Source organism: Zea mays, chromosome 6, assembly GCF_902167145.1.
Source record: "Zea mays cultivar B73 chromosome 6, Zm-B73-REFERENCE-NAM-5.0, whole genome shotgun sequence".
NCBI classification, from domain to species: domain Eukaryota; kingdom Viridiplantae; phylum Streptophyta; class Magnoliopsida; order Poales; family Poaceae; genus Zea; species Zea mays.
This window is the reverse complement of record NC_050101.1, coordinates 155,640,491-155,668,057: the sequence shown is the minus strand read 5'-3', so window position 1 is coordinate 155,668,057 and position 27,567 is coordinate 155,640,491. Positions and strand designations below refer to the sequence as shown.

The 27,567-nt window shown below is 52.7% G+C and overlaps 4 protein-coding genes and 2 pseudogenes across 6 annotated transcripts; 5 read left to right on the top strand and 1 right to left on the bottom strand.

Annotated features, from left to right (window-relative positions):
- The first annotated feature begins 694 nt into the window (after positions 1–694).
- On the top strand, positions 695–3,455 carry LOC542679 (isoamylase-type starch debranching enzyme ISO2). The gene has a single exon (NM_001112196.2). It carries the CDS (start codon positions 795–797, stop codon positions 3,192–3,194), a length of 2,400 nt encoding a protein of 799 aa, NP_001105666.2. The 5' UTR covers positions 695–794; the 3' UTR covers positions 3,195–3,455.
- Positions 3,456–4,044: 589 nt separating this feature from the next.
- LOC103630327 (uncharacterized 103630327) lies at positions 4,045–9,961 on the top strand. Its single transcript, XM_020540133.2, has 4 exons — positions 4,045–4,281; positions 4,368–4,514; positions 5,601–5,726; positions 9,812–9,961. Exons 1-4 carry the CDS (start codon positions 4,057–4,059, stop codon positions 9,959–9,961), a joined length of 648 nt encoding a protein of 215 aa, XP_020395722.1. The 5' UTR covers positions 4,045–4,056.
- On the top strand, positions 5,973–6,938 carry LOC109940220 (formin-like protein 5). The gene is made up of 2 exons (XM_020539556.3): positions 5,973–6,208; positions 6,267–6,938. Exons 1-2 carry the CDS (start codon positions 5,973–5,975, stop codon positions 6,604–6,606), a joined length of 576 nt encoding a protein of 191 aa, XP_020395145.1. The 3' UTR covers positions 6,607–6,938.
- Positions 7,027–8,045, top strand: LOC103630324 (RIBIOP_C superfamily pseudogene; annotated as a pseudogene). The gene is made up of 3 exons (NR_163488.1): positions 7,027–7,121; positions 7,257–7,359; positions 7,582–8,045. The product of NR_163488.1 is annotated as an RIBIOP_C superfamily pseudogene (transcript).
- Positions 8,887–9,402, top strand: LOC103630325 (YTH domain superfamily pseudogene; annotated as a pseudogene). The gene is made up of 2 exons (NR_163489.1): positions 8,887–9,016; positions 9,107–9,402. The product of NR_163489.1 is annotated as a YTH domain superfamily pseudogene (transcript).
- Positions 9,962–10,528: 567 nt separating the features above from the next.
- LOC100283570 (PAC) lies at positions 10,529–15,066 on the bottom strand. The gene is made up of 7 exons (NM_001156470.2): positions 14,856–15,066; positions 14,664–14,740; positions 13,763–13,957; positions 12,699–12,785; positions 12,043–12,093; positions 11,722–11,901; positions 10,529–11,002 (listed from the first exon to the last, which is right to left on the bottom strand). Exons 1-7 carry the CDS (start codon positions 15,010–15,012, stop codon positions 10,769–10,771), a joined length of 981 nt encoding a protein of 326 aa, NP_001149942.2. The 5' UTR covers positions 15,013–15,066; the 3' UTR covers positions 10,529–10,768.
- Between the last annotated feature and the right edge of the window lie 12,501 nt (positions 15,067–27,567).

The following is a 27,567-nucleotide window of genomic DNA, read 5'->3' as shown; positions in this document are numbered from 1 at the left end:
TGTCTCTGACATCATGATGTAATAAAGTAATACTTCTTTGTGTTGTTTTTCGAGCACTGTGTGACAATGTTCAGTTATGTAATCACTGTGTACGTGTATTTCTGATCCTGGCACGTACATGGTTCGCATTCGGTTTGCCATCTAAAACCGGGTGACACCGCGGTGGCATGGGGGCGAGCTCGAGGGGGAGAGTGACACCGGACACGGAGGCGAAGTAGTGGTGCGACGGTGTGCGTCGATGGAGGCGCTAGCCACTCGGCGTGCAGGTGGGGACTGGGGACTCGCCGATGTTGACCAGGCGGGACGAAGCGACAACGCTCGGCGGGCAGAGTGAGGTGGAGTGAGGGAGAGAGCATGAGAGGGGAAAAGACGAACTGAGCATATTTATCAGAGCTTGATGCCAAAATATGTGGCGCCGAGGTCTGACACGTCAACTGACACATCCTGAGCCCACGACAACACGACCCTCTGTTCAACGTCAAAACATGTAACGCCGAGTAGTGTTACCTTGGGACCACGACCTATAGCACCGAGCAAGGGTCCAAAGCAGAGAATAATTTCTCCTGAGTCTAACTGTGAATATTTTTCAGAAAAAAGACTAAAATAAAAATAATTCGGCCAGTACCACGTGTACGCCGCGCCTCGGCTTCACCCCCTTCTCCGCTCCGCTCCACATATCCCGTGCTCGTGCGGTCGTGCCCCCACTCCCTGGCATAGCACGCGATGCCCACCGACTGCTCGACGCAATTCTCCAGCCGCTGATCGCGCCGCACTCTTTCCCACCCGCGCCCATCATGGCCTCCTCCCTCCCCGCGCCGCCGGCCTCGCCCTCTTCCTCCTGGCGCGGACTCACGCCCCGCTGCCCTCCGCCTCGCTGCGGTCCCCTCCTCGCCCGCGCGGTAGCGCGTTCTTACCGTTACCGCTTCCGAACCGACGACGACGGCGTGGTGGACGTGGCCGTCGCCGGGAAAGACGGCGATGCGGGGTATGTGGTCGCTATCGAGGCTCCTACCCATGGACAGAGGGGCGGTCTTGTGCTCCGCCCCGCCGGCTCCGGCGAGGGCGTCCCTCTGGCCCCAGCCGCGCCGGGAGGTGCCCTCGTGGCTGAGTTGTCCTACGACGTGGCCCGCGCGCCGTTCCACGTCTCGTTCACGCTGGCCGACGCGATGGGAGCGGAGATACGGACACACCGCGGGACGAGCTTCCGCGTGCCTGTTGGCGTCGGACGGGGCTGCCCCTCGCCGCTCGGCCTGTCCCAGTCCAAGGATGGGGCCGCTAACTTCGCGGTTTACAGCAAGATCGCCAAGGGCATGGTGCTCTGCCTCTTCGGTGGTGGCGGCGGGGACGGACCCGCGCTGGAGATTGAGCTCGACCCGTACGTCCACCGGACCGGCGATGTCTGGCACGTCTCGATGGAGAGCGTGGAGGGGTACGCCCGCTACGGCTTCCGCAGCGGGCTGTTCGCAATGTTTGGCATTGACCGCCCGCTACTCGACCCGTACGCCAAGGTGATCGGGGACTTCGTCGCTGGCGACTCTGTTGATGAGGATGGGCTAGCTGTGCCATCCATAAGGTGTCTCGCGTCCTTGAAGAATGCACCCAACTACGATTGGGGCAGGGACAAGCACCCATGCTTGCCATTGGAGAAGCTGGTGGTCTACCGGGCAAATGTGGCTTTGTTCACCAAGGATAGGTCGAGTCGGCTGGCAGACAATGCCGCTGGTACTTTCTCCGGCATGTCTGCAAAGGTGGAACACTTCAGGCATCTTGGTGTCAATGCAGTTTTGCTGGAGCCAGTTTTCCCATTCCACCAAGTGAAGGGACCATATTTTCCATACCATTTTTTTTCACCTATGAGCTTGTATAGCAGTGAATGCTCCAGTGTTTCAGCTATCAAGTCTATGAAGGATATGGTCAAAACAATGCACAGAAATGGGATAGAGGTTCTCTTGGAGGTTGTTTTCACGCATACTGCTGAAGGAGGGGCGGAGTGTCAGATGATATCACTTCGAGGCATCGATGGTTCCTCGTACTACATTGCTGATGGAATCGCTGGATGCAAGGCAAGTGTGTTGAATTGCAACCATCCAGTGACTCAGAAGCTGATTTTGGACAGCCTCCGCCATTGGGTGCTCGACTTCCATGTTGATGGGTTCTGCTTCATCAATGCTCCTTTCCTCGTCAGAGGTCCACGTGGTGAGGGCCTCTCACGGCCTCCACTTCTGGAAGCCATAGCATTTGATCCTGTTCTTTCAAAGACTAAGATCATTGCAGATCCTTGGTCTCCGCTTGACATATCTAATGTGCAATTTCCATTCCCTCATTGGAAAAGATGGGCTGAGATGAACACAAGATTCTCTATGGATGTGCGCAAGTTTCTTAAGGGAGAAGCACTTATCAGTGATCTTGCTACACGTTTGTGTGGCAGTGGGGACTTATTTTCCTCAAGGGCCCCAGCATTTTCGTTCAATTATGTATCCAGGAATTCTGGACTCACTCTTGTTGATCTAGTGAGCTTCAGCAGTGATGAGCTTGCTTCTGAGTTCAGCTGGAATTGTGGTGAAGAAGGACCATCGGAGAACAACGCAGTCCTTCAAACCAGGCTAAGACAGATACGCAACTTCTTGTTTATTCTATTCATTTCCCTTGGTATTCCTGTTCTTAACATGGGGGATGAATGTGGAAACTCAGCTGCTGGTTCAACATCATACAAGGATAGAGGGCCTCTGAACTGGAAAGCCTTGAAGACCGCTTTTGTTAAGGAAGTTACCGGGTTTATTTCGTTTCTATCTGCACTAAGGAGTCGACGAGCAGACATTTTCCAGAGATGCGAGTTTCTAAAACTTGAAAATATACATTGGTATGGGAGTGATTTATCTGAGCCATGTTGGGAGGATCCTACTAGCAACTTTCTTTGCTTGCACATAAATGCAGAGCTGGACGAGAAGCTACCAGATTCGACTGGAGGTGATTTGTATATCTGTTTCAATGCAAACGAGGAGTCAGCGAGTGCTACTTTACCAGCTATTGCAGAAGGATCCATGTGGCTGCGCTTGGTTGATACATCACTTGCATTTCCAGGTTTCTTTTCCAGAGGGTCTAGTCATGAAACACACCAGGTGCTAGGATTTTCCTCATATCAAGTGAAGGCACATAGCTGTGTTCTGTTCGAATCCAAGAGGGTTCTTTCATAGTTTGTGATGTCAAACATGAAGCTCGTGTGGTTTCAGCAATAATTAGGAACTTTGTGGTTACTATATTACTATCTAATTTTGGGAGGCCCTCAGTTCCAATAAATTGCCAATTGTAGATGGAATGTTTATGATAATAAAGTTCTTCATTTTCATAGATGGATGGTATGTGTCTAGTTTCTTACTGCATTTTTGTAACCTAAACACCCTGAGATGTGAGCTGATAGCTTCATTTGCCCTGTTGGTGAATTTGTCTTTACTAATGGATACAATCTTAACATGATTTTTGTTTGTATTGGTCGCAACTACGGATACCGCATTTGTATTGTCGCCGCATATTGCATCGTCTGACGCAGGGCAACATAACATACTTTTCTCATGGTGATCATTTGATTTCGTTTATTTACAGAGAACTCTGACTTCGCAAACATGATGTGTAGGTCTACGGAATTGGCTACTCACTGCACCTTGGTGAGGTGACAATGGGCTCTCAATTTTACACTATAAGGCTCTCTCCAACAAGAGCCGCTAAAGGCTCCTGTCCGCTAAACGTAGGGGACGGTCAGGTTCTCTACGCCTCCAACAAGGTCATCTAAAGCGTCCCCTAAATTATAGAGGATGTGCCAGAGACCCTAAACGTGGAGACATTCCAGCGTGCGCTATCCGCTTGACGGATCCACCGGCCGCCGCGAGGAAACTTCCGCCTCCTCCTATCGCGCGCTAGCGACTGCATCTCCCGGGGCCGAGCCCTCGATCCGGCGTGCTTCGCTGCCGGCATCGAGGCAAGTGGGAGAGAAGACGGCTTGCGCGGGCGGGTCTGGCGGCGTAGAGGTCACAACCCTTGCAACCGACCTCGCTCGCCGCCATGGATGGTTCGAAGGGGAGTGTAGGTGGCGGGGACGGGACCGGGCCCGAAAAGCCAAGCGCCGATTCGAACCCTAGCCTTGACCCGCTCCAACCTACCACGGTGGCTGTCGAAGCCACAGATGACGGTGCGGCCGCGGCTGCGGCCGAGGCGGCCAGGCGGCCCTTCACGGCCCTCAGCCAAGAGGAAGCTGACCTCGCCCTCGCCCGTGTCCTGCAGGAGCAGGTAAGCGACGACGAGATCTCGCAGCCTCGGGGCCACTCCTAGGGTTCCTTGCTCCTGCGATTAATCCGTGATGCGGATCGGTGCAGGAGCGGGCGTACATGTTGCTTCGGATGAACGGGGGCGGTGGCGAGGGCAGCAACTACGGGAGCTCTGATGAAGGGAGCTACGAATATGACGAAGAGGGAGAGGAGGACTACGAAGAGGAACTGGAGCTCTCGCTGGTCTCAGCGATTGTGAGCACCTACGATTCATTGCCCCCAACCCCAGCTCAATTCACAATTTAGTTGGTTGTTGGTTTGTAATTTTGGTTTTCTCCTGCAGGGCGAACAGTGGAGGTGGAGCACGAGGAGGATCATGCGAATGATCCATAGGTTGTGATTCATTGCATCTAGTTGATGAATTTTACCTTTGTTGCTAGGGAAGATCACTCGAGTTTGCAATTAATGACCTCATAAGAAACAAAATGCCCTGGTCTGCTCTTTGTTAATTTCTGTGTACGCAAACTAGTGGAGTTGTTCTTTGATCAAGGGAACATGCATGATGTTTCATAACATTCAGTATGGTTTGTGCCATGGTTTATTGGTTCAGCTAAAATAATTTTGACTTGTTGGTTATTGATACCATAATACTTTCCTTTGAATCTTTGATAGATTCTTGACGTTATTTCCTACCTGGAACACATCTACCTTTTTTCTTTCTAAACTGATGTATTTTGATTGTATAGACTCTATGGGTCTGCATTGTCTTTTTTACCTGTATTTCACTTAAAATGAAATGACGTTGCAGTGTGAGTGTTGGCTTAAATGTTGATTGTAAATAAAACCACACTAGACTAATGCCTCTTTGGAAGTGGTCCTGGGGACATGTGTAGTCTTTATATCTCGGCCATTTAAAGTGCTGTCTATATGTGCACTAATTTTCTTCATGATGTTTTTGTTCCATCAAAGATTAGTGTGGATTTGAGGCTATTTAGTTAGATTGCATTTATTTTTTCTTTTTTGGCTTCAATTGTAAATAATATAAACATATTTTTTCTCACAATTAGATTTGTAGTTCAGGATCTAAATAAAGCGTCATATCTACTTTTAATGTTTTAGTTACGATCGAGTTTTCTTTTACGTTTCCTTTACTAAACTTGAATTATCTTCCCTTCTAGCAATAAAATTTTGAAGCAACATATAGCACCTATAATTTTGAGATTACTAGTCACATACTACTACCCGTTCTCAGTCCTCTAGGGATGATTGACATATTTCCCAATTATTCCTACTGTTTCTATGTTGGGGAAGTTTATGTCATTGTTCACATATTGGGCATAGTTTCTTTCGTACTTGTTTATAATCAGTCAAACTATAACGAATGATGAACAACCTAAACTTCTATATGCTTTTATGAAAACCCAGGAGGCATGGCAAGAGGTTGATCCAGATGAATACTCTTATGAGGCAAGTTACATTGCTTGTTGTCTTATCCTTACTTCTCCAAGCCCCTCATTTGAAGCTTCATCTCTACTACTCTATAAGACTTCAGTGTAGACGTTCACACCCGTGCACTATGTTCTGCCGTGCAATCCTATCCCTCCGCTCCTCATCGCACGGACGAGCTCCCACCACACCTACGCCGCTCTCAATCGCCTCCCCCACCGCGCCTTCTCCCACAATCTACGCCTCCCCCACCGCCCCATTCCATCCATGGCGGTCGCCCCTAACCCACGGTGCCGACTGCTCCACCGTAAGCGCCTGTTTCACCGCCACCGCCGACTCCGGTTGGTCCTCACCCGCGCGTGGATGGCGCCCGCGCCTCTCTCCTCCAAGTGTGTCGTCCACACCAAGCTCCCCTGCCTCACCGCGCGATCTCCAGCCCCGCCGCGCTCGCAAGTCTTGAGATCGAGCAGATCTGCCATCCCGCGCCCTCGCCCCATCACGCGCTCACCTTGGCCCCGCATCCCTGCGCCGCCATACCCTCGGCCTCGCCCTCACCCTCGCCTCATCCTCCCCTGCCCCCGCACCGCATCCAACGCGTAGATCCAGCGCCGTCGCCGCGATACCTGCCCATGCCACCGCGTGCGCACCCCCCGTGCCGTCGGCAAACCCTAGCATGATCCCCACCCCGCCCCCGTCCTCCTCACATCATCGGCTCCCCCGTCATCCATATCCCAGTGGACATCTCTGGCGACAAGAGGATGACGTCGTCCGGGGTGGTGGCCGCCCGGACAACCCGTTGCTCGCCAGGCCGAGTCTCCTGAGACCCTTGAGCTTGCTCAGTGACGGAGGGATGCTTCCATGGAAGGAATTGAAATACAGATCAAGAAACTCTAGGCTCTAGCACTACTCCAGCTCTTCTGGCATCTGACCGGAGAATTTGTTCTCGGATAGCGCTAGCTGAGCAAGGCTGGTGAGGCTGGAGACGTCAGGTTGGCTACAGTGTCGGGGATGAACCCACTCAGCGCGTTACTGCTCAGATCAAGCTCCACTAGCTGGGCGAGGTCGCCGATGGAGGATGGGATTGGCCCCGTCAACCGGTTCCCCTGCAACGCCAACTTCGTGAGGTTCTTCATGTTCCCAATCCCTGTTGGGATGGTGCCGTTGAGGAGGTTGGATTCGAGGCCCAACGTTGTGAGCCCGATGAGGTCGTCGCTGGCCGGTGGAATAGACCCGGAGATGCTGTTTTTCCCTATGTTCAGTGCTTGAATCTCCCTCGGGAGGCGGGCAATGGAGCCTGGCAACTAGCCACCGAGATGGTCTAGGAACTCCCAGCCTTACTCGTCGCTCGCCGTCAGCTGGTTGCCCGACATGTACAACGACTGTGGGCAGAGCATGCCGATGACTCACTGCTCCTTTGTATCCTTATGCTATTGTTTTCATTCGACAACATCAACTGCAATAAACATAAGATGGAGAGATTTCTGCACCATGGCAGGTTTTATGTTGCCTTTGTATATGCTCCAATTTCCTTCCCTCCACTTCCTCTAATAGTTTTGAAGAACAGAGATGGCGAGCAATCTACCATTGCAGCTGTAGGTTCGCTAAAAAGTATGGATCCAGATCGGATCATTCTGAAGAAAATTGTTCTGACCATGTAAGCTTGGGTGCATCCATCTTCACAAGGCAATTTTACTTACTTAGAATCATGCACCCTTTTATGTTCCGTCGGAGGTGTTTGGTTTTCTATCTGTACACAATCACTGTAATGTTTTGTGGAGTTTTACAGGATATGGCGACATGTTGGTTCACCTCTAAGGGCTCCCGTTTAGACCTCATCTAACATAGTGGTTCATCGTTCATGTTATATTATGTGCAGGTATCCACAGAGTCTCGAATCTGAAATCGATCGTGTTGTATATGTTCCACGATCCCAACGACGTAAAATGGTTCAAGGCAAGTATTTATGCGCGCCATTGACATATCCAATTTATCCATTTTCGACGCAACGACAATGTTATTTTTGCAGCCTATTGAGTGGTGGACAAAACATGGTCGTCGTGGCCGCATCATGGAGACCGTTGGTTCTCATGGTGCGTCGGTTCACCAATCAAATGCTTTTTGACAGCTTAGATCTAGTTTATCATTATATATATATCCCTATTTCTAGACCTCTTGCTAATGTTTTCTTTCCCTAAGCAGGTGCCATGAAATGTTTATTCAACAGCAGCATGATACTGTGTGCATGAGCTTGTACAAACACGTGTACCTAAAATGGCCTTAACAGCTCTACCACGTATAAGGTTGCCTGACGTTTCGCTAGATCTGTACCAGCAGGCTATCCAAACCACGAGAATGAAACAGCCTTGGAGCTAGCGTGGCGTGTAGCCTATCTAAATATTTTTAGGATTAGAAAATTGTTTCGTATTGGTCCATCTTATACTTTTCTTTAACATTACACCCTCATTCTTCTTGGTCTTAGACGACTCTTTTCAGTATCAAATCCAAATTCATGTTTAATTGCGTGTCGAGATAATGCCAACTTATTCCATGTTGGCATATGTGCTACCCACAATCATCGGAGGGTCTTATAAGAAACATTAGGGGGTAACTCTACCTACATCTATCTTGTACTTGAACATCACACCCCCATTCTCCTTGGATCAAATTTAAACCAACAACAAATTCACTTGTATGTGGAGGCATCTATTTTACTACTTACATGTATGCATCTTGACTAGCTCGCTGAGGGGGATGGCCTGGTGGATCTGTTGTTGGTTTGCTTGTAGGTGATTAGCTAGATTGTGTTGTTTTAAGTCCCGACAATTCAGTTTCTGTACATGCTCGACCTTTGTTGAATCTACCCTTACAGGTATCCTCGACGTCTGGTGGAGTTGCGCCGCCTCCACGCCACTGTCAAGCGCTTCCTCGGCGTCTGCTTCGGACACCAGCTGCCAATCCCATACCCGTCCAGATATAAGCAAGCTATAATGTGCATTTGAAATACAAGCGAATATTGTTGTAGCATGCTGCTTGAGCTTAGCATTCCTCTTTCTTTCTTTCTTTTTTCTTTTGCAGCATAAGAAACACTCTTACGAAGCTCTTACCAAATCTAACGGTTACAAGATTCAGTTCATACTTGGGTTTTGCTCATTGTATTGTCTTCAAGCAGGGTATGCAGAATAGTACAGATGGAACAATTTCTTCTCTGTTAGTGGCACATTGTCAATGGTGTGTCTGACAACATTCTCAACCACATCATCCTAGAGAACAATGAGAACAAGCCTGTCACAAACAGTCGTGACACTCAGGAGGTAAACATAGTCCATGATTTTTGTTTTTAGCTTCTCTGATTTGCAAAAAAATGTTGTCTTGCCTCCTTACACCCTTTGACAACAATGTAGATATGCCTTGAACAAGGCCTTCATATCCTCAAGATATTCGAGGATTATCATGTCAGCAAAACATCCATCCGGAACGACCTTGCCTCAGCAATGGGAAACACTCCAAACCCATACGAGCAAGCCATGTCCACTTGTGTGAATGACCAAGCGATGATGCTATCGCATATGGTGTGGCATGAGTCTACAATTTCACTATAGTTATGAAAACTGATCAGTCAATGATGATGAATCATACGAACCTTTTTTACTTCAGCACGTTCTTTAATAGGGGACGAATTTGCATGAGGTGTTATGAACTGCAGGCGGAGGTGAGCAGTGGGAGCGTTTGCGTATTAAAGTGCACTGCACTACAATACTTGTTTGTGGATGTTGAGCGTTTACTTTAGCTTAATCAATCTTATAGTTTTTTAATTAATTAATGTTATCTTTGTTGTCCATGCAAGAGGATCTCTATCGTGTTTCGCAAGATAGGAGCCGCCAAGCACTTGTTCGGTTTTGTGTAGAACTTCACGCTCCTTCCTATCCGGATACTTATATCCTTATTCGGATGATGGTGACTAGCAACAACGATAGCCTATCATCGACTTAGACGAGCAGCCATAGATCTCCCTCAACAACTTATGTGCCGTCGCAACGCACGGGCACCTACCTAGTACATCAATATGCCAATATGCCATGTTTTAATGGTTCTTATGTTGATATCAGGAGCTAGTCGCATTGGGTGAAGTAGTTGGCACAGAAAACAGAGGTCTCTCTGCCGATACACTTGCTTCTTTACCTTCAGTAACATACAAGCTGCAACATGTTCAGGATGGCAACACGGAGCAGTATGTGCAAATAATTGAAGTTTTATAGTTTTGTAATGATCTAGGTTCTGTATATAAAGTTCTGATGTATCATTATTGTTGATAGATGCGTAATTTGCCGTGTGGAATTGGAGGATGAATCTTTATGCGATGTTTTATGGACAACAATTACACACAACATAACAGCCAATGATAATTAATGTTGACAATTCGAATTTATTAATTCAAAAATTAATAAATACACATTTTTGCACAGCATTTGTATAGCGTGAATTGGAAAGAAAACATAGAAAACAAAAAAAGAAATGGAAAAAAGGGAATCTGTTAACACTGTAGCTTTAGGGGACCGAATTTAGGGGACGCTGCTGGAGACTGAGAATATATAGAGGACAGAATCTTTTAGAGTGTTCTGTAAATGACAGAGAATATTCTTTTAGGGGATGGAATTTAGGGGACGCTGCTGAAGACAGCCTAAGATTTAATGATCGAATTGGATTAGGATCATACCCTATTTCTATTCATTTTTGAACTAAAATTTATTTAGATCCCTACTATTTTGTGAAAGAACCATTTGGATCGCGATCCATTATCACCCCTAACTTGATGAAGAGAAAATGGGTCAGATAGTTTTTTCATTAGAAGTGTAGACATACATTGATATATAGTAAGATATCTCTACACATACAAATGTACATGGATGTCCAAGTAAACTGCATGGCTCTACCCAGAACGGTTATTGGTCTAACTAGCTGAAAACAGATACCCCCTCTAACTGTTGAGTATAAATGTCAAGTCAATGACGTCTAGCTTCCAAGCAAACAGCATAGTTGTTCAGTTGTTCGATAGTACTCAATCCTCACCATTTCAAGGAGGACGCCAAGTCCAGGAGAGATTCCACCTGACGCATCGTCTGCATCTTCTCCTGCTGCTTCAGCATATATGCAACTGATTCTGGGTCAAACCCAATTTGTTGCTTGTTCTTGTCTTCCACAGCACGAACCTCTTTCAGCAGCTCATCAACTTCCCTGACAAAGTCCACTCTCAGAAGAAGATCATCATCCTGAGGCGGTAGCTCAATTCGCCCTTCACGCTGACCAAAAAAACAGAATGATATATAAAAAAAAATACTCAGAATATTTCTTTACCACGTTAAGTTGTCTCCAACAGATCGTGCAAAATATTGTTTTGCACTGTAGATAAAACTGTTTGCAAAGTGGAGTTTGAAAATAAGAGGTGAGATATGGAATAAGATAAGAGAGGTGCTGGAGATAGACTTAGAACCATGAAAACATAGAGAAGTCATTTTAAAAGGAAACAAGAGATCCTAAATCCAATCATTGATCGAAAAGGATATATTGATTTCATTGAGACTCAACTATTTTGCTAAGGGTGATGTGGCAATGATGTCTATATTGTTTATCATGTATGCTTTTCTTCAGCAAGAAATCAAGCTGTTTCTTATTTCAATGATTTCAAAACTTTCAACAAAAACTAAGAGATCTGCATGACAAAGGACTCAACAATATATGTGTTGAAGAACCAATTACAGGTGTATTGTATCTGTCCTACTTTTACTATATTATAGTATACTTCTGTGCAAGTCTGAAGTCAATGGCCATGGGAACGGTCTTTCCCTGCAGGTCGTTCTTTTATATATACTTCTGCGCAAGTCAAAAAAATGCAGTAGCAATGTGTAAGAACAGAAAATTGTTAGTGTATTTTTTGTAAATTTGTTATGCTCGATTTTGACAGATCTTGTACTGAGTCTTCAGAAGATATGGGAAGGCCACTTAGACTGAAATAGCATACATTCTCCATGTTGAACCCAGCAGGAAAGACCACAGTGAATGGGTCCTCTCTTGGAAAGACTTCAAGCATGCGCTTTCTACATTTCTTTAACCACTTCTCATTGTCGCCTCCATCATGAAGATTAAGAAGATCATTGAGCAATCTCATGGCAGGAGTTGCTTCACTCTTCAGAATCTCTGTCTGCATTAAGATTATGATTTCTGATTATCCCATCACACATCAATGACCTAATTGGAAGAAAATGCAGAATATCTGAATATTCAAATTTATAAGGATACAAAATCATCTAGCTACGATAAAAGGCACAGCCAAGTCGCTTACCTCTACCCTTCTATACAAGAGATCAAGGCTTCTGATGGCATCCCGCTCATCCTGAAGGTATACAGCAGAATGTCAAATATCCAAAAAAATATAGTCCCATGGGCCATGATCCCATCATATTATTATCTTATGAGGAAAGGAACAACTTAAATATCTTTCTACCATGCTGAGAAATTTGGAAAGCATGAAGATCTACTGGTGAACAATAAATTGTTAGGGACTACTAGGCCGATATTGTGCATTGGACTAGTAAGCAGGGATCAATTCAGGATGTGGGCCATGGGCTCATGTTGGCAGGGATACAATCATACAAAGGCAAAGCAGCAGCAAGCGTGAAGCGGTCAAACCCAGATGCTTCAGAAACTAGTTTACTCTGCATTTCTGTTCAGTGAATGAGTAACCTGGTCGCTGACAGAAAAGTAGTAAGGAAATGAAGTAAACAATGGTTACATGTTACAATATTTAGTACTGTGGTACTGCTATAGAAATTTCAATGAGTGATATTAAAACATAACTCTGAAGAGTCTTAACATAGACAAAGAAAACTATATAACTTATATATGGCACATTGGAATTTTAAGATCTCTTAGAAAATAATTCTATTTAAGAAAATATTTTAATTTTAAATTCCAAACTATGGGAATGAGTTTACATACATCACGCCGAGCAATATCAAGTCGATTCCAGATGACCATAAGGACAAGTTCAGTAAGCTCTCCTCTTTCAGCAGCCTTCTCAATTTCCTGCATATGAGTACCGTAGCAGTTTATCAATAAAAGTATAAAATAAAACTTCTCCTAAATGAATTTTTGAAAGACAGTGTCCAAGCTAGCAAAACTTAAGCTTAGGAAATACTAATTGTAAATTTTAGTTCATATAGTCATTTAACTAATGAAGGGCGGGCCTGGTGCAGCGGTAGAGCCTACCGTCTGTAACCGGAAGGTCCCGGGTTCGAGCCCCAGCCTCTGCATATTATGCGGGTAAAGCTTGGCGCTAAGATACCCTTCCCCAGACCCCGCACAGTGCGGGAAGCCTACGGCACTGGGTACGCCCCTTATAGTCATTTAACTAATATACTTAATAATGTATTAGTATGAGAATAATCATGCAACAATGCATTGACGCTCCCACTTCGGAGTCCTACTTTTGATGAGTCAGGTGGTGAATATATTAACAAGTGAAATTAACATGGTTAGGCTGTACAGCAGAGCGTGAGCGTGCATATGGCTGTGTAAAACACTGTTTTGCATTGTTCATAGGGTGAAGTTTAAAATAGGAGGTAGGATAGAAGGTAAGATATGGAGTTTGCTAGAGATGGCCTTACATGGATTTTGGTTGGCTGCATTTTGATGACAGCTATGGCCAATCACCCTATCAGTTAAAGAGAATAGATCCTATGAGACAGGAGCGGCGTTTGGTGCAGGCATTTTTTAGTTGCAATGAGTAGTTTTGAAGACTTTAACTTGTTCATTCAAGACAGCTTAAATGACCTTACTTACAATAATTTTCCTATATCTAAGTGCTTTCTAGGTCACTGCAACACCGAAGAAAGCAATATTTTGGTGCATTTGTCCCACACTCTGTTCCAGTATTGTGACTACTTTCCATAATCAACAAAACTATGGCTAGCTGCTGTATCATAAAGGAGAAGGGGGATAAACATGAGATAAAAAATTGAACGAATTGATTGCATATTTAGGAAAGCACAATGTGATGTTACCTCCTCAACATCTCCACCAGCTCTTATGAAACTTGAAACTAAAATCCTAGCTTTGCGAACTTCTTCTTGCGGATAAGCTTTCAGGCGCATGCCTATCTCTCGGTACTCATTTGTTATTCTTTCCTCCTCGGCCTCCTCTTTCTGCCGATATGCATGCCACTCCTTAGTCCTCTCCCGCTGACGGGCCTGCCACTCCTGCATGTGGAAGTGTATGTTTGTATGGTTGCTGAGAATACAGTTGCTTCTGAAATTAAGGAAATCATTGATGCCATCTGCCAACTCATATAAACATAACAAATAAATGAAATTTGATCGATGGTGCTATTTAATGAGTGTATACATTGTATGGATACGACCATAAAATCTTAGGGAAGTAAGCAGTTTTCAGACATCACATTACAGGTGACGTGAAACTTTGAGGATACACCCTCAGTCCCAAAATAGTTGTCGTTATAGTATTCGTACCGGACTACCGGTCAAAGTTTCTCAAGTTTAACTAGATTTATAGAATATATTAGCAACACTTGTATCTCCAAATAAGTTTGTTATAAAAAATATTCAAAATATATCTAATGACAGGAGGCATCATGCAAATTGCAGCCCTTGTGAATTGTCATTTGTCAATGTATCTATAGAACAAGAGGCAAATGTTTCTAACACTAGCATATACTCTATTCATATTACCTGTTCCACAGCATGCTTGTTGGTCCTAGCACTGATTCACATTAACGAGATGGGATTAAGCTTGCATATCACCCACTCGTTGAAATGCATCAACGAACTAACCACAAAACTCATGAACGAGCAAAGATACCCACATACCATATACTATCACCCGAGCAGTGAAATGCCTCAACCAACTAACCACGAAATTCATAGAAGAGCAAAGATATGCGCATACCTCGTCGTAGAACTCGGGCGGCATCCCCTCGAGCTCACCCTCCCCAGCCGCAGCAGCCTCGTTGGTTTTCTCCACAGCTGCAGCACACGAGGCAGCGGTTACTATTTATCAACGAGGGAGGGACCCCAACGCGAGCTCAGTACATAGGCGGGACGCGCTCACTAAGTTCCGTAGTGCAAGCACCAAACGAACCTGAGATGGGGAAGAGTGGCCTTGCAGGGCGAAAAGAGCTCAGGCGCGACGGAGTGGGGCGCCTTGAGCTGGGGACGTGTAGGCTGGGGCGGAGGAGGAAGGGCGAGGCCGGGCACAGCCGGAGGAACATGGGCAGCGCGGGCGCCGCCGTAATCATCGCGCGGTTTCACCGATAAGTGCGAGGTGATGGAGATGGAGTTTGGCGTTTGGGCGTGGGATGAAAAAGGTCGGAATAATCCTGTCCGTCCCGATTTCTATACTACACCCGCTCAAATTCGTAGCGCCGGTTATTCTATCTATCTTCGATTTTTTTATTTTTAATAAATATAAAATGAGCAATTGTGATTATACCCTTCTCTAGTTTGCAATTATGGTTTTACTCCTCATTTTTCAACTTTGTAATTTTACCTCTCTATTTTAAAAACGAAGTTGTTGTTTGCCCCTCAATTTTAAAAGCGTAAGGGCAAATCGGAATTTGTGATTAAAAAATAAAAAATAGGGTAAAATCACAATTACAAGGTAAGAAAATGGTATAATCATAATTAATCATGAAAATAATATTGAAATTTTTAGAAGTAATTGTGATTATACCCGTCTCTCACTTTGCAATTGTAGTTTTACCCATCGTTTTTTATGTTTTAATCACAAATTCTGATTTTCACTAACGGTGTTAAGGGAAGGGGAAAACGACATCTTTATTTTCAAAACTGATGGATAAAATCATAAAGTTGAAAAACAAGGGATAAAATCATAATTTCAAGGTTAGAGATGGTAGAATCACAATTGCCCCAATATAAAATGGAACGAAAATGGTATACTTATTTTCTCGATCGATTTAGCCTTTCCTATTTTGGCTTTTGATCCACATACGATATTCCGTTTAAAGAAATACAATAATGCAACACAATCAAATATGTCAAACCATATAGTATTGCACTGTTCATGTTAGACTGATGATTGCCTTGTTATGTTATGAGCTTATGGCTTTGCAACCATAATATTGTATCAAGATAATCTATAACTGTCGGCGTTTCGAGACCGGGGGTCCCTAAGCCGACGAGTGAATGTCGCTGCGTGCCCCAGCCCAGATGGGTCGAGCGCGTGGGCGAGCGCGAAGGGGGGAAGCGAGGTGGCCGGAGACGGGCGTGAGAGAGGTGGAAATCCCGCGGCCTTCGTGTTCGTCCCGCGCCCAGGTCGGGTGCGCTTGTAGTAGGGGGTTACAAGCGTCCACGCGGGTGAGGGAAGCGAGCGGCCCCAAGAGAGCGCCTGCCCCGTCCTCGTCCCCGCGCGGCCAACCCTCCCTAAGAGGGCCCTGGTCCTTCCTTTTATAGGCGTAAGGAGAGGATCCAGGTGTACAATGGGGGTGTAGCAGAGTGCTACGTGTCTAGCGGGGGAGAGCTAGCGCCCTAAGTACATGCCGATGTGGCAGCCGGAGAGATCTTGGCACCCAGCTGGTGTGATGTCGTGGTCGTCGGAGGAGCGACGGAGCCTGGTGGAGGGACAGCTGTCGGAGCGGTTGAGTCCTTGCTGACGTTCTCCTGCTTCCGTAAGAGAGCTGAGAGCCGCCGTCGTCACAGAGCTTGCGGGGCGCCATCATTGCCTATCTGGCGGAGCTAGCCAGATGTGACACCGGTCTTGTTCTCTACGGCCCGAGTCGGCTCGGGGTAGGGTGATGATGGCGCTTCCTGTTGACGTGGCTGGCTTGCGCCCTAGGTTGGGCGACGTGGAGGCTCCTCCGAAGCCGAGGTCGAGTCTGGCTTCCGTGGCCGAGGCCGAGTCCGAGCCCCTGGGTCGGGCGAGGCGGAGGTCGTTCGGCAGAGGCCAGGGTGGAGTCCGAGCCCTGGGGTCGGGCGAAGCGGAGTTCGTCGTCTTCTGGGGCTGAGCCCGAGTCCGAGCCCTGGGGTCGGGCGGAGCGGAGTTCGTCGTCTTCTGGGGCTGAGCCCGAGTCTGAGCCCTGGGGTCGGGCGGAGCGGAGTTCGCCGTCTTCCGGGACTTAGCCCGAGTCCGAGCCCTGGGGTCGGGCGGAGCGGAGTTCGCCATCTTCCGGGACTTAGCCCGAGTCCGAGCCCTGGGGTCGGGCGAAGCGGAGTTCGACGTCTTCCGGGACTTAGCCCGAGTCCGAGCCCTGGGGTCAGGCGGAGCGGAGTTCGCCGTCTTCCGGGACTTAGCCCGAGTCCGAGCCCTGGGGTCGGGCGGACCGGAGTTCGCCGTCTTCCGGGACTTAGCCCGAGTCCGAGCCCTAGGGTCGGGTGGAGCGGAGTTCGCCGTCTTCCGGGACTTAGCCCGAGTCCGAGCCCTGGGTCGGGCGGAGCGGAGCTTCCTATGGTGCCTTTGGCAGGGCCTGACTGCCCGTCAGTCTCACTCTGTCAAGTGGCACTGCAGTCGGAGTGGCGCAGGCGTCGCTGTCCTTTTGTCAGGCCGGTCAGTGGAGCGGCAAAGTGACGGCGGTCACTTCGGCTCTGCCGGGGGGCGTGTGTCAGGATAAAGGTGTCAGGCCACCTTTGCGTTAAATGCTCCTGCGATTCGGTCGGTTGGTGCGGCGATTTAGTCAGGGTTGCTTCTTAGCGAAGGCAGGGCCTCGGGCGAACCGGAGATGTGTCCGCCGTTGGAGGGGGGCCTCGAGCGAGACGGAAATCCTCCGGGGTCGGCTGCCCTTGTCCGAGGTTAGGCTCGGGCGAGGCATGATCGAGTCGCTCGAACGGACTGATCCCTGACTTAATCGCACCCATCAGGCCTTTGCAGCTTTATGCTGATGGGGGTTACCAGCTGAGAATTAGGCGTCTTGAGGGTACCCCTAATTATGGTCCCCGACAGTAGCCCCCGAGCCTCGAAGGGAGTGTTAGCACTCGCTTGGAGGCTTTCGTCGCACTTTTTTGCAAGGGGACCAGCCTTTCTCGGTGGCATTTTGTTCCGGTGGGTGCGCGCGAGCGCACCCGCCGGGTGTAGCCCCCGAGGCCTCAGAGGAGTGGTTTCACTCCTTCGAGGTCTTAATGCCTTGCGTAATGCTTCGGCTGGTCTGGTTGTTCCCTCATGCGAACTGGCCGTAGCCCGGGTGCACGGTCGGGGCCCAAGTTCTCGGGCTGGTATGTTGACGCTGTCAACGGTTCGGCCGGAGCCGGGTTTGCGAGAGCAGCCCCCGAGCCTCCGCACAGGGCGAGAGGACGATCAGGGACAGACTCAGCTTTTTTACATACGCCCCTACGTCGCCTTTCCGCAAGGAGGAGGGGGGAAAGCGCCATGTTACCCTCGATGGGCGCCGAACATGGTGTCTCCGGTGAGCTGCAAGCGGGTAATCCGAGTGGACGTCCGTGCCCCGTTCGTTAGGGGTCGGCTAGGGGCCCAGAGGCACGCCCAAAAGTACCTGCGGGTGATCTGCCGGACCCGGTCCCCTGGCGACGGGGTCCGAGGGCTCGATGCCTCCCTCCGATGGGATTCCGTTACAAGATCGCTCCCGCTGGTCTTGGAAATGTCCTAGGGTACCTCGGGAGCGCAGCCCGAGCCTTGGTTATGTATCGAACGTACCCCTGGTCATCCCTCGCTCGGCGTCTGAGGCGGCTGTGAACCCTTCGGGGGCCAGCCTTCGAACCCCTGATCAGTAATGGGCGCGGAGCCCGAGTAGCCTGAGGCGGCCGTGGAACCCTTCGGGGGGCCGGCCTTCGAACCTCTGACCAGTAGTGGGTGTAGGGCCCACGCGATCTGAGGCGGCTGTTGAAACCCTTCGGGGGGCAGCCTTCGAACCTCTGATCAGTAAGGAGGCTCGGAGCCTGGTTCCTTCACGGGGAAGGGTCCTTTTCGGGGTATCCCCCTTTCCCGGTCCCTGTTGCAAGAGATAGAGAAAAAGGAGAAAAGGAAAAGGATACGAAATCGAACGACGCGACGTACCTTTTTTGGCGCGGTTATTGCGGCGAAGGAGAAGCGTCGCCCGCTTCTCTTGCCAGAAGCGCCGCCTGTCCTGCCGCGGAGTTAATGCGACGGGGCGAGTGGTTGGCGGGGCGGCCGTTGTGCGTGCGCGAGCCGTTCGAGGAACGGATCACGGGCGCGTTGTCCTCACGCCGTGAGAGGGGGTTCTCTTGCTGCCCCCGGATGGGACGTGAGCTTGGCTGACGACGTGACCACTGCTCCCGCCCGCCTGCCACCGTCATTACTGCCGGCCCACTTTTGGCCGCATTGACCGCCGCGCTAGGCTGGCGCTGCTGGGTCGTGCGCTGGGTCGCCTCGAGTCGCGGTATTGGTTCCGCAGTCGAGGAGGCGCGGTGGTGGCGCAAGTGGCGGTGCAGTTGCATGCACGAAGCATTCGGCGCGCCGGTTGCGTGACGCGTGGGCCTGGGCCTTCATGCTGGCGTGTTGGGAGTCGGAGAAGCGCGTCCACTTGGCGCGGTTGCATGCCGCCTGCATGGCTGCCCGCCTCTTTCGCCCGTTGGTCTAGGCAAAAGTGGGGGGGTCACTTGTAACCGCTGGGCGGTTGTGTGCACCACGCGCGGCGGTCCGGCTTCTTCTGCTCTGAACCGGCTTGCATGACATGCGGGACCCAGCCCCCGCGCCGCTGGGGAAGGCCTTGGAGCGTGTTGGAGAAGACTCAGCCCATGACGGTTGGGGGCGCAAGTAGGGAGAGTTGCCTTTAAAAGGAGGGCGACCCCTTTCGGAAGGCGACCATGTCTTCTCGCTCCCTTATGCATCGTGTCTTTCCACCTTCCAAGCCCCCGGATGGGGGACACCCGCCGTCTTTTCGCCTCATCGTTGGAGGAACACAACTCCGTGGGAGCTGGTACCTTTCAGCCATCGTTCGGCTTCAAGGATTTTCATCATGCAGCCCGGCTGCACCCCTCCGCCGGTGGTCACCCAAGATGGTGACCTCCAGCTTGATGGTGGGGGAAAGCGAGTCGGGCTGCGGCCTCTGCCCCTCCCTCAGCCTCAAGGATTTTCTTCACCAGGGCTGGGGAGGGGAGTGTGCCGAGTTGGGGTCGGCCCCTGCGTGGGCGGTGGCCCGCTCCTTCACTCAGTGATGGGAGGGAGGGGCGGTTGTCATCCGTGGCGCTGGCAGCTGCACCGTGCCTGGCTCTCGGACGCGAGTGGCTTCGGAGCCGCTCGCGGTGCCGGCATCTGCCACGGCAGCTTGAAGAGGTTCTTCCGCCGGCGAGATAGCCAAGGCCGGCCACGGACCGACCTCCAACTCTACGGCCTTCTGCCCGTCCTTGCCTCACAAGTTTGGGCATGGGCGGGGGCCTCCTGGCAGCAGCATCCGCCCTGAGGTCAGTGCTGCCGCTGTTCGGCCCCCCGGAGCAGAAGTCGTCGTCGTCGCCGCTACTGGAGCGGGTGACGGCGTGCTGTTCGTCGGTCTTCTGTTGCTCCGCAGGCCCACCCCTATCGAGTGGGGTTGTTCGTACCTGCGGAGGGGGAACCGGAGTTCCGTTTGTAAGGGCACTTTGAATGCCAGTGTTTTTGTTCATTGTGGCTGTCGAGGCCTGAACATGTATGTAATTTTGGCATGGAGCCGTGTTTTTTCCTCATTTTCGAGCACTAAGACTCGCCTGTTGATTATCTGAACCGCTTCACCAAGCATGAGTCGCCCCGTGTCAAGGTGACGAGTGAGGTATCCGTATCCCGGAGGCGTAGGAGTCCCTCGGCTCGGTCGACCTTGTTGTCCGAGGCTCCTCTAGCTTAGTTAAAGGGACCCCTTGGCCACTCTTCGACGAGCCGAGGCCAGGGGTAGCGATATCAGCATGAACAGAGGCGGAGTTGGCTCGAAAACGAAACCTGGTTGGCCGGAGCCTGGCCGGGTTGTCCGTTAGCGGGATCGACGCCGGAGTTGACCAGCCGAGGCCTCGGGTCGGGCTGGCGCCCTTGGAAGATGGTTGGCCGAGGCCCTTGAGGTGACCGGCCGAGCCACCTGCTCGGGCCGGATTCCTGGAGAAGATCCTGGCAGCGATGGCCCGGGCGTGGTGATGACGTCGTCCTTCGGAGTGGAGGTCTTTGGACCGCGTCGCCGTCCGAGGCTAGGTCGAACCTCGCCGAAGTTGTCGTCGATGCCGAGGGTGCTGCTGCCCCCTTCCAGCGTCAAGACCCGAGCCTGCAGGATCAGATTGTCTTGTAGCGTGTGCCTTCTGCGGCCGCCGAGGCCAGAACACACACCCTTGCTGCGTTGTAAAGCTGCGTCTCTTTTCCTCTTGTTTCGAGTCTCTGGACTTTTTTGTCGGTAACAGGGATGTTTGTGCGAGCGAGAGTTGCTTCTCGCGGAAGGTGATGAGTGAGGTATCCGTATCCCGGAGGCGTGGGAGTCCCTCGGCTCGGTCGGCCTTGCCGCTTACGCGTACTTTCACCCGTCCATGAGGCCCTGTCACCGACTCAGTCGAGAAGGCTCGAAGGATCGCTTCGGCAGAAGAGCTTCCGAACGTAAAGACTTGTTCGGTCCGCGGAATCACTTTATCCGAACGCGAGTTACTTATCGCAGAAGGTGATGAGTGAGGTATCCATATCCCGGAGGCGTAGGAGTCCCTCGGCTCGGTCAGCCTTGGCTGCTTACGTGTACTCCGTCGTTTTCAGGATCCACTTTTCGAAGTAGTCAGAAAGCACGAAAGACATTCTGGCGGAAGAGATCTTTTTTCGAGGAAAATTTCAACGCAGAGGGGGTTCCCCCCCTTTTAGCCCCCGAGGGAGGGTCGGGCTTTGCCGAGGCGAGGCCGACCCTTCCTTGATGACTAAACTTTGCGTGGGTGCAAGGTATATGAACAACTTGAAAATATCTTAAGGGTAGAAGCGACGTAGCTGTTGGATATTCCAAGCGTTGCCGTAGACCTCGCCTTGACTGTTGGCCAGCTTGTATGTTCCGGGCTTCAGAACTTTGGCGATGACGAAAGGCCCCTCCCAGGGGGGCATGAGCTTGTGCCTCCCTCGGGCGTCTTGCCGCAGCCGAAGCACCAGGTCGCCCACCTGGAGGTCTCGGGGCCGGACCCCTCGGGCGTGGTAGCGTCGCAGGGACTGCTGGTACCGCGCCGAGTGTAGTAAGGCCTTGTCCCGAGCTTCTTCCAGCTGGTCCAGCGAGTCTTCTCGGCTAGCTTGGTTGCTTTGATCGCTGTAGGCCCTCGTCCTCGGGGAACCGTATTCCAGGTCAGTGGGCAAGACGGCCTCGGCCCCGTAGATCAGGAAGAACGGCGTGAAACCCGTGGCTCGGCTCGGCGTTGTCCTCAGGCTCCAGACCACTGAGGGGAGTTCCTTCATCCATCGCTTGCCGAACTTGTTGAGGTCGTTGTAAATCCGAGGCTTGAGCCCTTGTAGAATCATGTCGTTGGCACGCTCTACTTGCCCATTCGACATGGGATGAGCCACGGCGGCCCAGTCCACCCGGATGTGGTGATCCTCGCAGAAGTCCAAGAATTTTCTGCCGGTGAACTGGGTACCGTTGTCGGTGATGATGGAGTTTGGGACCCCGAAGCGATGGATGATGTTGGTGAAGAACGCCACCGCCTGCTCGGACCTGATGCTGTTCAGAGGTCGGACCTCGATCCACTTGGAGAATTTGTCGATGGCGACCAGCAGGTGCGTGTAGCCCCCGGGTGCCTTCTGCAAGGGGCCGACGAGGTCCAGACCCCACACGGCAAAAGGCCAGGTGATGGGTATCGTCTGCAGAGCCTGAGCGAGCAGGTGGGTCTGCTTCGCATAGAATTGACACCCTTCGCAGGTGCGGACAATTCTAGTGGCGTCAGCCACCGCCGTTGGCCAGTAGAAGCCTTGCCGGAAAGCATTCCCGACAAGGGCTCGAGGCGCTGCGTGATGGCCGCAAGCCCCCGAGTGTATCTCTTGTAGGAGTTCCTGACCTTCGGCGATGGAGATGCATCGCTGGAGGATGCCTGAGGGGCTGCGGTGGTAGAGCTCCTTCTCATCGCCCAGCAAGACGAACGACTTGGCGCGTCGCGCTACCCGCCGAGCCTCGGCTCGGTCGAGGGGTAGCTCTCCTTGGTGGAGATATTGCAGGTACGGGGTCTGCCAATTTCGATCAGGCGTGGCCCCGCTCCGCCCCTCCTCGACGTGCAGTGCCTCGCCCTCGGAGGCCGAGGGTACCTCGGGCTGAACCGAGGGTGCCTCGGGCTGAGCTGAGGGTGCCTCGGGCTGAACCGAGGGCGCCTCGGGCCGAGCTGAGGGTGCCTCGGGCTGTGCCAAGGGTACCTCGGGCTGGACCGAGGGCGCCTCAGGCTCGGGCGAGTCGTCGATCTTGACGGAGGGTTGATGCAGATCCCGGGAGAAGACGTCCGGGGGAACCGTTGTTCGCCCCGAGGCTATTTTTGCCAGCTCGTCCGCCGTCTCGTTGTAACGCCGAGCGATGTGGTTAAGCTCGAGCCCGTAGAACTTGTCTTCCAGGCGCCGAACCTCATCGCAGTAGGCCTCCATCTTCGGGTCGCGGCTGTGGGAGTTCTTCATGACTTGGTCGATGACGAGCTGCGAGTCGTCGCGGGCGTCGAGGCGCCTGACCCCTAGCTCGATGGCGATCCGCAACCCGTTGACCAGAGCCTCGTACTCAGCCACATTGTTGGACACCAGGAAATGGAGGCGTAGCACATAGCGTAGGTGTTTCCCGAGGGGCGAGATGAAGAGCAGGCCCGCGCCGGCTCCCGTCTTCATCAGCGACCCGTCGAAAAACATGGTCCAGAGCTCCGGTTGGATCGGAGCCGTCGGCAGCTGGGTGTCGCCCCATTCGGCTACGAAGTCCGCCAATACCTGGGACTTGATGGCCTTCCGAGGGGCGAACGAGATTGTCTCGCCCATGATTTCCACCGCCCACTTTGCAATCCTGCCCGAGGCCTCTCGGCACTGGATGATCTCCCCCAGGGGGAAGGATGACACCACAGTTACCGGATGAGACTCGAAGTAGTGTCGCAACTTCCGCCTCGTCAGGATCACTGCATACAGCAGCTTCTGAACTTGTGGGTAGCGGATCTTGGTCTCGGACAGTACCTCGCTGACGAAGTAAACTGGCCTCTGAATGGGCAATGCATGCCCCTCTTCTTGCCTCTCGACCACAATCGCGGCGCTAACCACCTGAGTGGTCGCGGCGACGTAGACCAAGAGGGCTTCTCCGTCAGCTGGAGGCACCAAGATAGGTGCCTTTGTGAGGAGCGCCTTCAGGTTCCCGAGAGCTTCCTCAGCCTCAGGGGTCCAAGCGAAGCACTCGGTCTTCCTTAAGAGGCGGTACAGAGGCAGACCTCTTTCGCCGAGGCGTGAGATGAAGCGGCTCAGAGCCGCGAGACATCCCATGACCCTCTGTACGCCTTTTAAGTCCTTGACGGGCCCCATGCAGGTGATGGCTGCGATCTTCTCCGGGTTAGCTTCGATGCCCCGCTCGGAGACGATGAACCCCAAGAGCATGCCCCGGGGGACCCTGAAGACACACTTCTCGGGATTAAGCTTGACGCCTTTCGCTTTGAGACATCGGAATGTCACTTCAAGGTCGGAGAGGAGGTCGGAAGCCTTCCTTGTCTTGACTACGATGTCATCGACGTAGGCCTCGACCGTGCGACCGATGTGTTCGCCGAACACATGGTTCATGCATCGCTGATACGTCGCGCCCGCATTCCTCAAACCGAACGGCATGGTGACATAGCAGTACATGCCGAAGGGCGTGATGAAAGAAGTCGCGAGCTGGTCGGACTCTTTCATCCTGATTTGGTGATACCCTGAGTAGGCGTCGAGGAAGGACAGGGTTTCGCACCCAGCAGTGGAATCCACGATTTGATCGATGCGAGGCAGAGGGTAGGGAACCTTCGGACATGCTTTGTTGAGACCAGTGTAGTCTACACACATCCGCCATTTCCCCCATTTCTTTCTCACAAGCACAGGGTTGGCAAGCCATTCGGGATGGAATACCTCTTTGATGAACCCTGCTGCCATTAGCTTGTGGATCTCCTCGCCTATCACTCTGCGCTTCTCCTCGTCGAATCGGCGCAGAGGCTGCTTGACGGGTCGGGCTTCGGCCCGAATATCCAGCGAGTGCTCGGCGACATCCCTCGGTATGCCGGGCATGTCCGAGGGACCCCACGCAAAGACGTTGGCGTTTGCGCGGAGAAAGTCGACGAGCACTACTTCCTATTTGGGGTCGAGCCCGGAACCGATCCGGATCTGCTTGGAAGTGTCACCACTGGGGTCGAGAGGGACGACCTTGACCGTCTCCACCGGCTCGAAGTTGCCGGCATGGCGCTTCACGTCTGGCACCTCTTTGGAGAGGCTTTCCAGGTCGGCGATGAGGGCCTCGGACTCGGCGAGGGCCTCGGCGTACTCCACGCACTCCACGTCACATTCGAACGCGTGTTTGTACGTGGGGCCGACGGTGATGACCCCGTTGGGGCCCGACATCTTGAGCTTCAGGTAGGTGTAGTTGGGGACGGCCATGAACTTCGCGTAGCATGGCCTCCCCAATACCGCGTGGTAGGTTCCTCGGAACCCGACCACCTCGAACGTCAGAGTCTCCCTTCGGAAGTTGGAGGGCGTTCCGAAGCAGACGGGAAGGTCGAGTCGCCCGAGGGGCTGGACGCGCTTCCCGGGAACGATCCCGTGGAAGGGCGCAGCGCCTGCTCGGATGGAGGACAGATCGACGCGCAGGAGCCTGAGGGTCTCGGCGTAGATGATGTTGAGGCAGCTGCCCCCGTCCATAAGGACCTTGGTGAGCCTGACGTCGCCGACAATGGGGTCGACGACGAGCGGGTATTTCCCCGGGCTCGGCACGTGGTCGGGGTGGTCAGCTTGGTCGAAGGTGATGGGCTTGTCGGACCAGTCTAGGTAGACTGGCGCCGCCACCTTCACCGAGCAGACCTCCCGGCGCTCTTGCTTGCGATGCCGAGCCGAGGCATTCGCCGCATGCCCACCGTAGATCATGAAGCAGTCGCGGACCTCGGGGAACTCTCCTGCTTGGCGATCTTCCTACTTGTCGTCGTCGCGGGCCCTGCCACCCTCCGCGGGTGGCCCGGCCCTGTGGAAGTGGCGCCGAAGCATGACGCACTCCTCAAGGGTGTGCTTGACGGGCCCTTGATGATAGGGGCACGACTCCTTGAGCATCTTGTCGAAGAGGTTGGCACCTCCGGGGGGCTTCCGAGGGTTCTTGTACTCGGCGGCGGCGACAAAGTCCGCGTCGGCGGCGTTGCGTTTCGCTTGCGACTTCTTCTTGCCTTTCTTCTTGGCGCCGCGCGGAGTAGACGCCTCGGGAGCATCTTCTGATGGGCGGCCCTGGGGCTGCTTGTCCTTTCGGAAAATGGCCTCGACCGCCTCCTGGCCAGAGGCGAACTTGGTGGCGATGTCCATCAGCTCGCTCGCCCTGGTGGGGGTCTTGCGACCCAACTTACTCACCAGGTCGCGGCAGGTGGTGCCGGCAAGGAACGCGCCGATGACATCCGAGTCGGTGATGTTGGGCAGCTCGGTGCGCTGCTTCGAGAATCGCCGGATGTAGTCCCGGAGAGACTCTCCCGGCTGCTGCCGGCAGCTTCGGAGGTCCCAGGAATTCCCGGGGCGCACGTACGTGCCCTGGAAATTGCCGGTGAAGGCTTGGACCAGGTCGTCCCAGTTGGAGATCTGCCCCGGAGGCAGGTGCTCCAACCAGGCGCGAGCGGTGTCGGAGAGGAACAGGGGGAGGTTGCGGATGACGAGGTTGTCGTCGTCCGTTCCACCCAGTTGGCAGGCCAGGCGGTAGTCCGCGAGCCACAGTTCCGGTCTCGTTTCCCCCGAGTACTTGGTGATAGTAGTCGGGGGTCGGAACCGGGTCGGGAACGGTGCCCGTCGGATGGCCCGGCTGAAGGCCTGCGGACCGGGTGGTTCGGGCGAGGGACTCCGATCCTCCCCGCTGTCGTAGCGTCCCCCACGCCTGGGGTGGTAACCTCGGCGCACCCTCTCGTCGAGGTGGGCCCGACGGTCGCGATGATGGTGCTCGTTGCCGAGGTGACCCGGGGCTGCAGGCGCGGTGTTGCGCGTGCGCCCGGTGTAGACCGAGGCTTCCCGCATGAATCGGGAAGTCGCGGCATGAGGTTCCGAGGGGTATCCCTGCCTTCGGGAGGCAGAGCTCTCGGCCCGTCGGACCGCAGCGCCTTCCAGGAGATTCTTGAGCTCTCCCTGGATTCGCCGACCCTCGGTGGTTGATGGCTCCGGCATCGCGCGGAGAAGCATTGCTGCTGCAGCCAGGTTCTGACCGACCCCACTGGATGCGGGTGGCGGCCTGACCCTGATGTCGTTGGCGATGCGGTGCTGGAAGCCCTGGGGCAGGTGACGTATTTCTCCGGCCGGGGGTTGGCCCGCCCACGCCTGCCCGACGTCCCGGCGGATTGACTCAAGCGCTCCTGCTCCCTCGTCGAGCCTGGCCTGCGCCCCGCGGACTTGCTCGAGCTGTGGGTCGTGACCCCCCGCCGGAACGGGGACCACAGCTAGCTCCCGCGGGATGTCAGCGCGAGGCACCAGCCTAGGGAGATCACCGTCCTCCGGCATGCCGAGATGGTTGCCTTCGGAGGGATCCCCTAGCTCGACGTGGAAACACTCGCGGCTTGGGCCGCAGTCCTCGTCGTCGAGGCTGCGGCTACCGTCGGAACAGTCGGAGAGGCAGTAGTCACATGCGGTCATGAAGTCCCGCATGGCACTGGGGTTGCCAAATCCAGAGAAATCCCAACAGATGTTGGGGTCGTCATCTTCCTCGGACCCAGAGGGCCCGTAGGTCGAGACGTCCGTCAGCCGGTCCCAAGGCGACCGC